This window comes from Oncorhynchus kisutch, unplaced genomic scaffold (genome assembly GCF_002021735.2).
Source record: "Oncorhynchus kisutch isolate 150728-3 unplaced genomic scaffold, Okis_V2 scaffold3202, whole genome shotgun sequence".
Lineage (NCBI taxonomy): Eukaryota > Metazoa > Chordata > Actinopteri > Salmoniformes > Salmonidae > Oncorhynchus > Oncorhynchus kisutch.
Genome location: NW_022265147.1, coordinates 103,873 through 115,686, shown reverse-complemented (window position 1 = coordinate 115,686; position 11,814 = coordinate 103,873). Strand labels below are relative to the sequence as shown.

Genomic DNA, 11,814 nt, shown 5'->3' with positions numbered 1-11,814 from the left:
AACCTATGAAAATAATCAACTTTGTCACTTGTGTAGATGTGAGATACGCCATCTACTTCTTATGTGATACATTTGGGTTGTGGGCTCACATCTACTTCTTATGTGATACATTTTAGTTGTGGGCTCACATCTACTTCTTATGTGATACATTTGGGTTGTCTCACATCTACTTCTTATGTGATACATTTGAGTTGTGGGCTTACATCTACTTCGTATGTGACACATTTGTACTTTTTCTGAGATCTTTGCCGAGCAGGAAACAGCAGTGTACTGCTCCTGCAACCAACACAAGCAGGAAACAGCAGTGTACTGGTCCTGTAACCAACACAAGCAGGAAACAGCAGTGTACTGCTCCTGCAACCAACACAAGCAGGAAACAGCAGTGTACTGCTCCTGTAACCAACACAAGCAGGAAACAGCAGTGTACTGGTCCTGTAACCAACACAAGCAGGAAACAGCAGCGTACTGGTCCTATAACCAACACAAGCAGGAAACAGCAGTGTACTGCTCCTGCAACCAACACAAGCAGGAAACAGCAGTGTACTGGTCCTGTAACCAACACAAGCATAGGGCTGTAACGTGTGCCATGTTATCTGATGAGAACCGCTTCAATTTAGCCTGCAAGTAAATCCCTGATTGTAATTAGCGGATACGCATTTTCTGCCAGAGAACCTGTTTTAAAATGTCAAATGGATTATTATATATAATGTATCAGCTCACGGATCTGTTTTATATTCCTCCATTTAATAATTACATTTTACAACTTTCCAAATCATATCATTAACATCTGAGGGTTCATCCAAAATCAAATCCACATTTTAAATTGTAACTTTATTGTAATTGTAATCATGTCTCAAGAGGAAAAAACTAAAGTAGGACTTTTTGGGGGAGATTTGATAAAAACAACACTCAAACATAAGCCAGAACACTAGCCTTGTCTATGCTCTCATGTGATTTCAGATTCTCTGTCCGGGAAAATGTCTTTCCACAATTAGGTTCCCGAACTAAAACTCTATCCAAACTCTATCCAAACTGTGTTTATGTTCTCATGCCTTTTCAGGTTCCCTAACTTGGAACAATGTTAAGGCTTCTCTGCAGAGTGTATTCTCTTATGTTTGTTTAAGTTCCCCAACTGGGTAAAACTCTTTCCGCACTGGGAACAGGGGTAAGGCTTCTCTCCAGAGTGTATTCTCTTATGTTTATTCAGGTTCCCTAGCTGGATAAAACTCTTTCCACAATGGGAGCAGTGATAAGGCTTCTCCCCTGTGTGTGTCCTCTCATGCTCTTTTAGGTTCCCTAACTTGGTAAAATCCTTTCCACACTGGGCGCAATGGTAAGGTTTCTCCCCTGTGTGTGTCCTCTCATGCTCCTTCAGATTATCTAACAACCTAAAATTCTTTCCACAATGGGAACAAGGGTAAGGCTTCTCTCCAGAGTGTATTCTCTTATGTTTGTTCAGGCTCCCTAACTGGGTAAATCTCTTTTCACAATGGGCGCAGTGGTAAGGCTTATCTCTAGAGTGGATTATCTCATGCTTTTTTAGGTTCCCTAACTGGGTAAAATCCTTTCCACACTGGGAGCATTGGTAAGGTTTCTCCCCTGTGTGTGTTCTCTCATGCTCTTTCAGATTATCTAACAACCTAAAATTCTTTCCACAATGGGAACAGGGGTACGGTTTCTCTCCAGAGTGTATTTTTTTGTGTTTGTTTAGGTTCCCTAACTGGGAAAAACTATTTCCACACTGGGAGCAATGGTACGGTTTTTCCCCTGTGTGTGTCCTCTCGTGCTCCTTCAGGGTATCTAACAACCTAAAATTCTTTCCACAATGGGAACAGGGGTACGGTTTCTCTCCAGAGTGTATTCTCTTATGTTTGTTCAGGCTCCCTAACCACATAAAACTATTTCCACATTGGGAGCAGTGATAAGGCTTTTCTCCTGTGTGTATTCTCTTATGTTTGTTCAGGCTCCCTAACAAAGTAAAACTCTTTCCACACTGGGAGCATTGGAATGGCTTTTCTCCTACGTGTGTCCTTTTATGCTCTTTCAGCTTCCATGACCACTTAAAACTCATATTACACAGGGAGCAGTGATGTCGTCTCGCTGGTTTGGGAGTCTCTGTGTCTGGTTCCCCTGAAGGACTCTTCCGTCTGTCAGAGTGAGAGGCTGGTCTCTTTCCTGCCAAAAACAAAGAGTATTTGGTTAAACTGAGAGACCTGAATGAAATATCCTCATGATAAAACCTGTCTTCCTATGAGGTTTAATCTAGAGACTAGATCCCTCATTATAAAACAGTACATTTGGATCGTGGATACTGATTGGTTAATAGCCGTTAGTTATTCATGATGATCCCTGGGTAATGCCTGTTAACAATTATATTTGAATTATCCCTATACAACCACTGTCCCAAGGACCTGCCAGGCAATTTATAAACTAATCTCCACAATCCCACAGCCAATTTATAAACTAATCTCCACTGTCCCATAGCCTAGCCAGGAAATTCATAAACTAATCTCCCCTGGAAAAAAGAATCTAGACATTATTACCCCATTCTTCTAGTCTAGTAGTGAGTAAAATGAGGTAAGCTAGTTTTGCTGAAGAGAATAACGTTTTGAAGTTGAGGACTTCTCCCCTTCTCACTGACTCACCATCTCTAATTCAGTTCTACGTGTAGGCTAAAGGCTAGACCTTGTGTTTAGCCAAGCTGACAGCAGCTAGCATAGCTTGGTGGTAGCTGCAGCTGGCAATCCTCTCTAGTTAATATTTCTCTGTCAAATCAGTTCGCTGACAGCAGCTAGCTAGCATAGCTTGGTGATAGCTGCAGCTGGCTATGCTCTCTTGGTGGTATTTCTGTCAAATCAGTTAGCTGACAGCAGCTAGCTAGCATAGCTTGGTGATAGCTGCAGCTGGGTATCCTCTCTATCACAAAGCTATGCTAGCTAGCTGCTGTCAGCTAACTGATTTGACAGAGAAATCTCAGGTCAAGACCCCGGTGAGGACGACGAGCACGCAGATGAGCATCCCGGAGACGGTTTCTGACAGTTTGTGCAGAAAATCTACAGTTGCGCAAACCCACTGTTTCATCAGCTGTCCGGGAGGCTGGTCTTAAATGAAGAAGCTGGTCCTGGGCTGGTCACACGTGGTCGGCAGTTATGAGGCCGGTTGGATGTACTGCCAAATTCTCAAAAAAACGACATTGGAGGCGGCTTATGGTAGAGAAATTAACATTAAATTCTCTAGCAACAGCTCTGGTGGACATTCCTGCAGTCAGCATGCCAATTGCACGCTCCCTCAAAACTTGAGACATCTGTGGCATTGTGTTGTGTGACAAAACTGTACATATCAGTGGTCTTTTATTGTCCCCCAGCACAAGGTGCACCTGTGTAATGATCATGTTGTTTAATCAGCTTTTTTGATATGCCACACCTGTCAGGTGGATGGATTATCTTGGCAAAGGAGAGATGCTCACTAACAGGGATGGAAACACAAAATTAGAGAGAAATAAGCGTTGGATACATATGGAACATTTCTGAAATATTTTATTTCAGCTCCTGAAACATGGGACCTACACTTTACATGTCGCATTTATATTTATTGTTAAGTGTACCCTACAGATGAAGGCTACACGTGGACATAAACGTTGCCCAACTTGAGCGTAGATACTCTAGCTCCGATCACAGCCATTCAACTTTTGTTTTAAAGCCACCATTGGCTTCATGGTGAAATCCCTGAGCAGTTTCCTTCCTCTATGGCAACTGGGTTAGGTAGGACGCAAGTATCTTTGTAGTGACTGGGTGTATTGATAGATCTAAAGTAGGGTTGGGTGGTATACAGTTTTTTGCGAAATACCGATATTGAAGCGCGGACCGGTTTGGGTTTTTAACTTGACCTTCTATACCGGTATTTTGAATGTTTGGTTTGTTAAAATGTGATACGCAGTGTGTAACGTCCATTTTTATAGTTCGATACTTGACTCATCTCTCTCTCTCTATGCGGCTTTCCACATCCCACGTCCACAGAGACCACGTCCCTCTGTCACAGGAGCGCATTTGGATGTTCGTCAACAACGAGACACTTGCGTTCAGTCTGCATGGTCAATGGTTGATAACAACCATGCAGTTGTCACTTTGCTTCTTAAATATAAATCTACTAGCATTTTATATACTTACACTATTAGCTTGTGTTTCTTGCATCTGCAAACAGCTAGTTTGTCTTTTATTAGCAAATTGTTCCTCGATCTTGTTAGCCGCTAATGCTAATCGCTAACTTAGCTAATAAATGTACTGAGTAAGAGCAAGCGTAATGTTATTTATTTCACCTTTATTTAACCAGGTAGGCTTAACAAGTTCTCATTTACAACTGCGACCTGGCCAAGATAAAGCAAAGCAGTGAGACCACAAACAACAACACAGAGTTACACATGGAGTAAAACAAACATACAGTCAATAATACAGTAGAACAAAAGAAAACAAAAAGTCTATATACAGCGAGTGCAAATGATAAGGAAGTTATTATAATTAGCAATACAGCCTGATAACACCAGTGACGGTGTAGACCTAAATCAGCATGTTGTTCGAGCAACAGTGTCTTCTAAATTAAAAGAGGTACAACGCAAAAGCAAGAATAAGCTACATGAAGAAGCTAAGAGAAAACATTCAATGTTGCCAAAGATTATAGGGTCCCCCTAGGAAACACCTATCAACACATTAGTTCCTACCCTGTCACAACGTCCCTGGCATTTTCATTCGTTGTTATGTCAAACGCTGTATTCAAAGTGCCCACTATTATATTCTAACTATATAATTAGAATAGACATTCTAGTCCCATGATTCCAACAGTTAACCCAAGTGTTTTGCTCTAAATCGCAAGTCAAATTGCAAGATTTGGTTAAAAATAAGGCCCAGATATCTAGCCCATATTGAGCATTCCTACGTGGCGGTGTGGAAATGATCTCAAATGCAGGAATTGGTTAACATGATGACTTTTTTTTTGGGGGGGGGGGGGGGGGTTGAAGTTGAATTGAACAGTATAAACCAATCAGAATGGAGAAAAACTAATTGAAATCACTTGGAATATATGTGCTGCCACCCTAATATCACTCACTACTCATAAAGCAAATGTAGAAGTTTTATTATTAAAAAACGATTCAGTCAAATACCGTCAATTTATGTTAAAATACCATGATAGAACATTTTGACCATATCGTCCAGTCCTAATCTAAAGTGTAATTAATAACTTCACCTCAAGCTCAAAGGGATATTACATGTCTGCTTCTTGTTGTTGTTAAACACACCAATAGGTGACCTTCTTTGTGAGGCATTTGAATTTATATATTTTTTGTAAATACACTACCGGTCAACCATTTTAGAATACCTACTCATTAAAAGGTTTTTCTTTATTTTTACTATTTTCTACATTGTAGAATAATAGTGAAGACATCAAAACTATGAAATAACACATATGGAATAATGTAGTAACCAAAACAAGTGTTAAACAAATCAAAATATATTTTATATTTGAGATTCTGCATATAGCCACCCCTTTGTCCTGATGACAGCATTGCACACTTGGCATTCTCTCAACCAGCTTCATGAGGTAGTCACCTGGAATGCATTTCAATTAACAGGTGTGTCCAAACTTTTGGCAGGTACTGTATATAAAAAAGTTAACCAGTTTAATTTAGACAAATATAAGATTTTTATGCAATGTCCTATTTAAACTTGCCTGAACTCCAACATATAGACCAAGATCTTAAGGATAACGATGCATGTGGTTTCATTTGAAAATGAATAACTTTATATGTGCACATGCTCAGTTGGACTTTTACATGGAATCGCCCATAAAAATATATATTGGGAAGCATTTAATCCATTAACGTTTTCTTGGAGGATCAAACTCATGGAAGCTTTATAGCGGTAGTCTCCTTTAACACCTGATTTACTGAACACAAGGCACATCTCAACAGGTGGTCCAGGTAAGTCATGACATGACACATCTCAACAGGTGGTCCAGGTAAGTCATGACACATCTCAACAGGTGGTCCAGGTAAGTCATGACATGACACATTTCAACAGGTGGTCCAGGTAAGTCATGACATGACACATTTCAACAGGTGGTCCAGGTAAGTCATGACATATCTCAACAGGCGGTCCAGGTAAGTCGTGACATGACATCTCAACAGGTGGTCCAGGTAAGTCAATGACATGACACATCTCAACAGGTGGTCCAGGTAAGTAATGACACATCTCAACAGGTGGTCCAGGTAAGTAATGACACATCTCAACAGGTGGTCCAGGTAAGTAATGACACATCTCAACAGGTGGTCCAGGTAAGTAATGAAACATCTCAACAGGTGGTCCAGGTAAGTAATGACACATCTCAACAGGTGGTCCAGATAAATCATGACATCTTAACAGTTGGTCCAGGTAAGTCGTGACATCTCAACAGGTGGTCCAGGTATGTCATGCCATCTCAACAGGTGGTCCAGGTAAGTCATGGCATCTCAACAGGTGGTCCAGGTAAGTCATGGCACATCTCAACAGGTGGTCCAGGTAAGTCATGGCACATCTCAACAGGTGGTCCAGGTAAGTCATGGCACATCTCAACAGGTGGTCCAGGTAAGTCATGTCACATCTCAACAGGTGGTCCAGGTAAGTCATGGCACATCTCAACAGGTGGTCCAGGTAAGTCATGGCACATCTCAACAGGTGGTCCAGGTATGTCATGCCATCTCAACAGGTGGTCCAGGTAAGTCATGGCATCTCAACAGGTGGTCCAGGTAAGTCATGACATCTCAACAGGTGGTCCAGGTAAGTCATGGCACATCTCAACAGGTGGTCCAGGTAAGTCATGGCACATCTCAACAGGTGGTCCAGGTAAGTCATGTCACATCTCAACAGGTGGTCCAGGTAAGTCATGGCACATCTCAACAGGTGGTCCAGGTAAGTCATGGCACATCTCAACAGGTGGTCCAGGTAAGTCATGGCACATCTCAACAGGTGGTCCAGGTAAGTCATGGCACATCTCAACAGGTGGTCCAGGTAAGTCATGGCACATCTCAACAGGTGGTCCAGGTAAGTCATGGCACATCTCAACAGGTGGTCCGGGTAAGTCATGACATCTCAACAGGTGGTCCAGGTAAGTCATGGCATATCTCAACAGGTGGTCCAGGTAAGTCATGGCATCTCAACAGGTGGTCCAGGTAAGTCATGACATCTCAACAGGTGGCCCAGGTAAGTCATGACATCTCAACAGGTGGTCCAGGTAAGTCATGACATCTCAACAGGTGGTCCAGGTAAGTCGTGACACAAGTTCCTCTATTTGTTCCTCAAGCAAATGAAGAATGACATCACCATTTCTCATCAGACCAACTCCTTTAAGTTAAAGTTAACTTAATTTTGCTCGAAACATTTTTTATTTGTTTACCCTTTTGTTTGTGTAATTTACTGTATTCACATTTATATAAAGCTTTTCAACAGGAAAAGTTACAACAACAACAAATCACTGGAGGATGTATAACAATACCTACAGAACAACATATTCAAGTGTAGAATTGTCTTTTAAAACCACACATTATTTCACTAACTGCAGAGTTTGTCCTTACTGGTGTTAATCAGATCAATGTCCCTGTTTTATAAGATAGTACTCACTGTATTTACTGGTGTTAATCAGATCAATGTCCCTGTTTTATAAGATAGTACTCTCTGTATTTACTGGTGTTAATCAGATCAATGTCCCTGTTTTATAAGATAGTACTCACTGTACTTACTGGTGTTAATCAGATCAATGTCCCTGTTTTATAAGATAGTACTCACTGTATTTACTGGTGTTAATCAGATCAATGTCCCTGTTTTATAAGATAGTACTCACTGTAATTACTGGTGTTAATCAGATCAATGTCCCTGTTTTATAAGATAGTACTCACTGTACTTACTGGTGTTAATCAGTTCTCCAGTCTTCTGTTCTTCGTCCTCCTCCAATGTGACAGTAATCTCCCCCTCTTCCTTCTTCACTCCAAAAACGTCTTCCTCCTCTTTCACTGTGACAGTCATCTCCCCATCCTCCTCCTTCATTACAAAAACGGTATCTTCCTCTTCCTTCACTGTATCATCCTCCTCCTCTTTCACGCTGAAAGCCTCTTCCCCTTCTTCTTTCACTGTAACAGCCTCACCTTCTACTTCTTTCTTGACGGTAACAGTCTCCTCTTCCATGAGATTTCCTTTCTCCGTCAAGCAATTCTCAGTGTAGCTTAGTAAACTCATGGTCGGGGATGTTAGCTCATTAGCATTAGCGACTAGACTAGTGTTAACTTAACCAGACAGCTAACAGCAACAACGTCAATATGAAATTAACTGGGATAACTAGTTCTTTCACACAGAAGTATGTTTAAAACATAGTTGCAAATTAAACCAGGAAATTGTCTAAAGAACTTGAATGTTCCGACGTTGTTGTCTAGCGAGCTACCGAGGTGGCTGCAGTTGTTGAAGAAGCGTTCCGTCCACTAGATTATACGTCACAGTAGAAACATCGCCTGAAAGACACATATCGCCATCTGCTGTCTGGAGGGAGGAAACGCAGTTGAGGAGGGAAAACTTTTTCTTTTATTCATTGAATTATATTATAAAGCAGTTCAGGGAAACGTTTTTTCCCTCTCCATTAAATATGAATATTATATCAACACATACAAAGAGCAACAAGTGTTGATTGATTAGTTCAGATATAATACATAGATACATAGATATGATCAAAATAAACACCTACAGTTATTGACACCCTTGATAAAGATGAGGGGAAAAAAATGACTGTCAAAAATTAAATAATTCCAATACTTTGCTATATTGTTGGAAAACATTTTTTTGTTTTAATGTAATACAAACGCTAAGAGATCGGGTTGAACATAGAGCTCCTTGGCAACACAAGCCAATGGTGGGTTTAGAGTCAAGTCAGAATCCAGCAGCAGAGAAGGACTCGCCTGGTGGTTAGAGCATTGTTTTCCCTCCTCAGCAGCTACTCTTCCTGGGGTTTATTATGGATCCCCATTAGTTCCTGTCAAGGCAGCAGCTACTCTTCCTGGGGTTTATTATGGATCTCCATTAGTTCCTGCCAAGGCAGCAGCTACTCTTCCTGGGGTTTATTATGGATCCCCATTAGTTCCTGCCAAGGCAGCAGCTACTCTTCCTGGGGTTTATTATGGATCCCCATTAGTTCCTGCCAAGGCAGCAGCTACTCTTCCTGGGGTTTATTATGGATCCCCATTAGTTCCTGCCAAGGCAGCAGCTACTCTTCCTGGGGTTTATTGTGAATCGGGACAGGTCTCTGAATGTCCTTGAGTGGCCCAGCCACTCTTCAGAGAAGAATAGGATCTGCAGAAAATTGGAGAAACTTCCCAAATACAGGTGTGCCAAGCTTGAAGCCTCATACCCATGAAGACTCAAGGCTGTAATCACTGCCAAAGTTGTTTCAACAAAGTACTGAGTAAAGGTCTGTATACTTTGTAAATATGATATTGGATTTATTTATTTTTATATAAAAACCTGCTTTTGCTTTGTCATTATGGGGTATTGTGATGTCATTATAGGGTATTGTGGTATCATTATGGGGTATTGTGATGTCATTATAGGGTATTGTGTTTTTTTGATTGATGGAAAAAAACGATTGAATCAATGTTAGCTGTGATGTAACAAAATCTGGGAAGAAGTCAAGGGGTCTGAATACTTTCTGAATACACGGTATACTAATGGGTATAATGGTGGAATCTGATTGGAATATTTTACGAATATAAAGTAGCTTGTGTAGGTGGGCTGTGTCATGGAAAGAGCAGGTGTTCATAATGTTTTGTAATTCAGTGTATATAATGAATGTGTACTAGCGGCGTTCCACATTTGATTTTTATTCAGACAAAAAAAAAAATGTTGCATCAATCAAATGCTTTTTACAATCAGCACCTGTGTTTTCTTCCTCTGACATGGTGGATTAATACATCGATGAGGCAGCAAGTGCATCTTCTTCATGTCAACAACTCTTATCAATGTTATCAGAACAACGTCATCACATTTTCATACACCTTTAGTTTGAAGACTAGTACACTGTCAAGACGTGGCCCTTTGGGGTGTATATCGTGTCTCCCCACCCCTCTCTCATTCTGGGGGGGGTCACGACGTGGTCCTTTGTGGTGTATATCGTGGCTCCCCACCGCTCTCTCATTCTGGGGGGGGGGGGGGGGGGGGGGGGTCACGACCTGGTCCTTTGGGGTGTTTTTCGTGGCTCCTCCTCTCTCATTCTCTCTCTCCCACCACAAGTTTTATGGTCATAAATTCCTGGCAGAGACTCTCTCCCCCTGGTCATGCAGAAAGAGAGGGGGAATAAACCTAACCTCTATTTCCCAAGATTGAAAGATGAAACAATATTTCTAATTTTGAGAATGTGGGAATGGTCCGTGGGTATTTAAAGAACAATCATGTCAAAGTTGTTTTATTTTGTGACATCAGGAAGAAGTAGTACAGAATAACTGTATCTTTGGAAGTGTACATTTCTCAGTTATTAGTTTTCTACCTGAATGTTGTGTAAAAAATATGATTTCATATGAAACTATTTGTGAGAAGATGTAATGTCATGTTGGCCTTCTAAACGAGATACTTGTTTAGTTATAAAGTTTCACTGGTCAGTGGCCACACCCCCCGTGAGTCCAGACTTTACATCAGGTGTAATAGAACCACCCCTTTTTTCCACAGAGTATAAAACCCACTTCCTAAAATAAGTCAGAGAACGCCGGGACAGAGTCCCCACGTTGGAATGGCTACAAGTCTATAGACCATACAGCTGTAATTTTGGCTACACAGCTGGAAAGGTTTAAACTGAGACTATCAATCACTATCGATCACTAGGCGGTTAGAGCGTTGGACTAGTAACCGGAAGGTTGCAAGTTCAAATCCCCGAGCTGACAAGGTACAAATCTGTCGTTCTGCCCCTGAACAGGCAGTTAACCCACTGTTCCTAGGCCGTCATTGAAAATAAGAATTTGTTCTTAACTGACTTGCCTGGTTAAATAAAGGTAAAATAAATTCTAGAAAAAACAAATTACTAGTCTGAAGCTAGAAATGACGTAAACCTAGAACGAGAATACCAACAACCGCCGAAGCATCTACCCTATGAGAACATTTCTGAATGGTACTCTGAAGTACCCATTCTAACCACCTACAACCACGAAAGACATTGTGACTTCTGGGAAAGTTAACCAACGGAGAGTTTCAACAGAGAGACAACAACGACGACATAAAAGCGTAAATATGTACATTGCAATTTCTTTCAGAATGAGCGGCCGTTCACGTGCAAAGTATTAGCATGTCCATGAGTACAATTATCCTCTGTGTGTAGTGAATCCATGTTGTCTTTCCCGCTCTTTTCTCAGTCCCCACCCGTTTCCTTTGTCTACCAAGCCGTCATATCGGCTTCGTCCAGCTAGGGACTTTTGTCATTGTATCATGCAGTAATCCAAATATACACTGTTTATCTGTTATGTAATTCTGTGTGATTATTTAGTTAGTTAGTAAATAAATAATTAAGCCAATTTGTATATCGCTGATTCATGATTTAGGGTTTCGTGTAATGTAATGTCGTTCAGTAATGATAACTGATAATAACAATTTATTCAAAACAATAAGCGACAGTTTTTTTTAATTTTTTTTTATTTAATATAACCTTTTATTTAACTAGGCAAGTCAGTTAAGAACAAATTCTTATTTTCAATGACGGCCTAGGAACAGTGGGTTAACTGCCTGTTCGGGGGCAGAACGACAGATTTGTACCTTGTCAGCTCAG

At 40.9% G+C, this 11,814-nt stretch overlaps 1 protein-coding gene across 2 annotated transcripts; it reads right to left on the bottom strand.

The window, feature by feature from the left end:
- Positions 1–723: 723 nt before the first annotated feature.
- On the bottom strand, positions 724–8,537 carry LOC109885888 (zinc finger protein 23-like). 2 transcript variants are annotated; one of them, XM_031820272.1, is made up of 2 exons: positions 7,922–8,537; positions 724–2,175 (listed from the first exon to the last, which is right to left on the bottom strand). In XM_031820272.1, exons 1-2 carry the CDS (start codon positions 8,256–8,258, stop codon positions 1,082–1,084), a joined length of 1,431 nt encoding a protein of 476 aa, XP_031676132.1. In that variant the 5' UTR covers positions 8,259–8,537; the 3' UTR covers positions 724–1,081. The 2 variants fall into 2 exon arrangements, with proteins under 2 accessions (XP_031676132.1, XP_031676133.1); XM_031820273.1 differs by having other exon boundaries at positions 7,931–8,537.
- Positions 8,538–11,814: the final 3,277 nt, after the last annotated feature.

What these genes read in the sequence shown, in the direction of transcription:
- LOC109885888 (XM_031820272.1), bottom strand. Translation starts at nt 8,258, where the DNA reads ATGAGTTTACTAAGCTACACTGAGAATTGCTTGACGGAGAAAGGAAAT. An exon ending in GATTAACACCAGTAAGTACA is followed by an intron (nt 2,176 to 7,921) that starts GTGAGTACTATC and finishes TGTTTTTGGCAG; the next exon opens with GAAAGAGACCAGCCTCTCAC.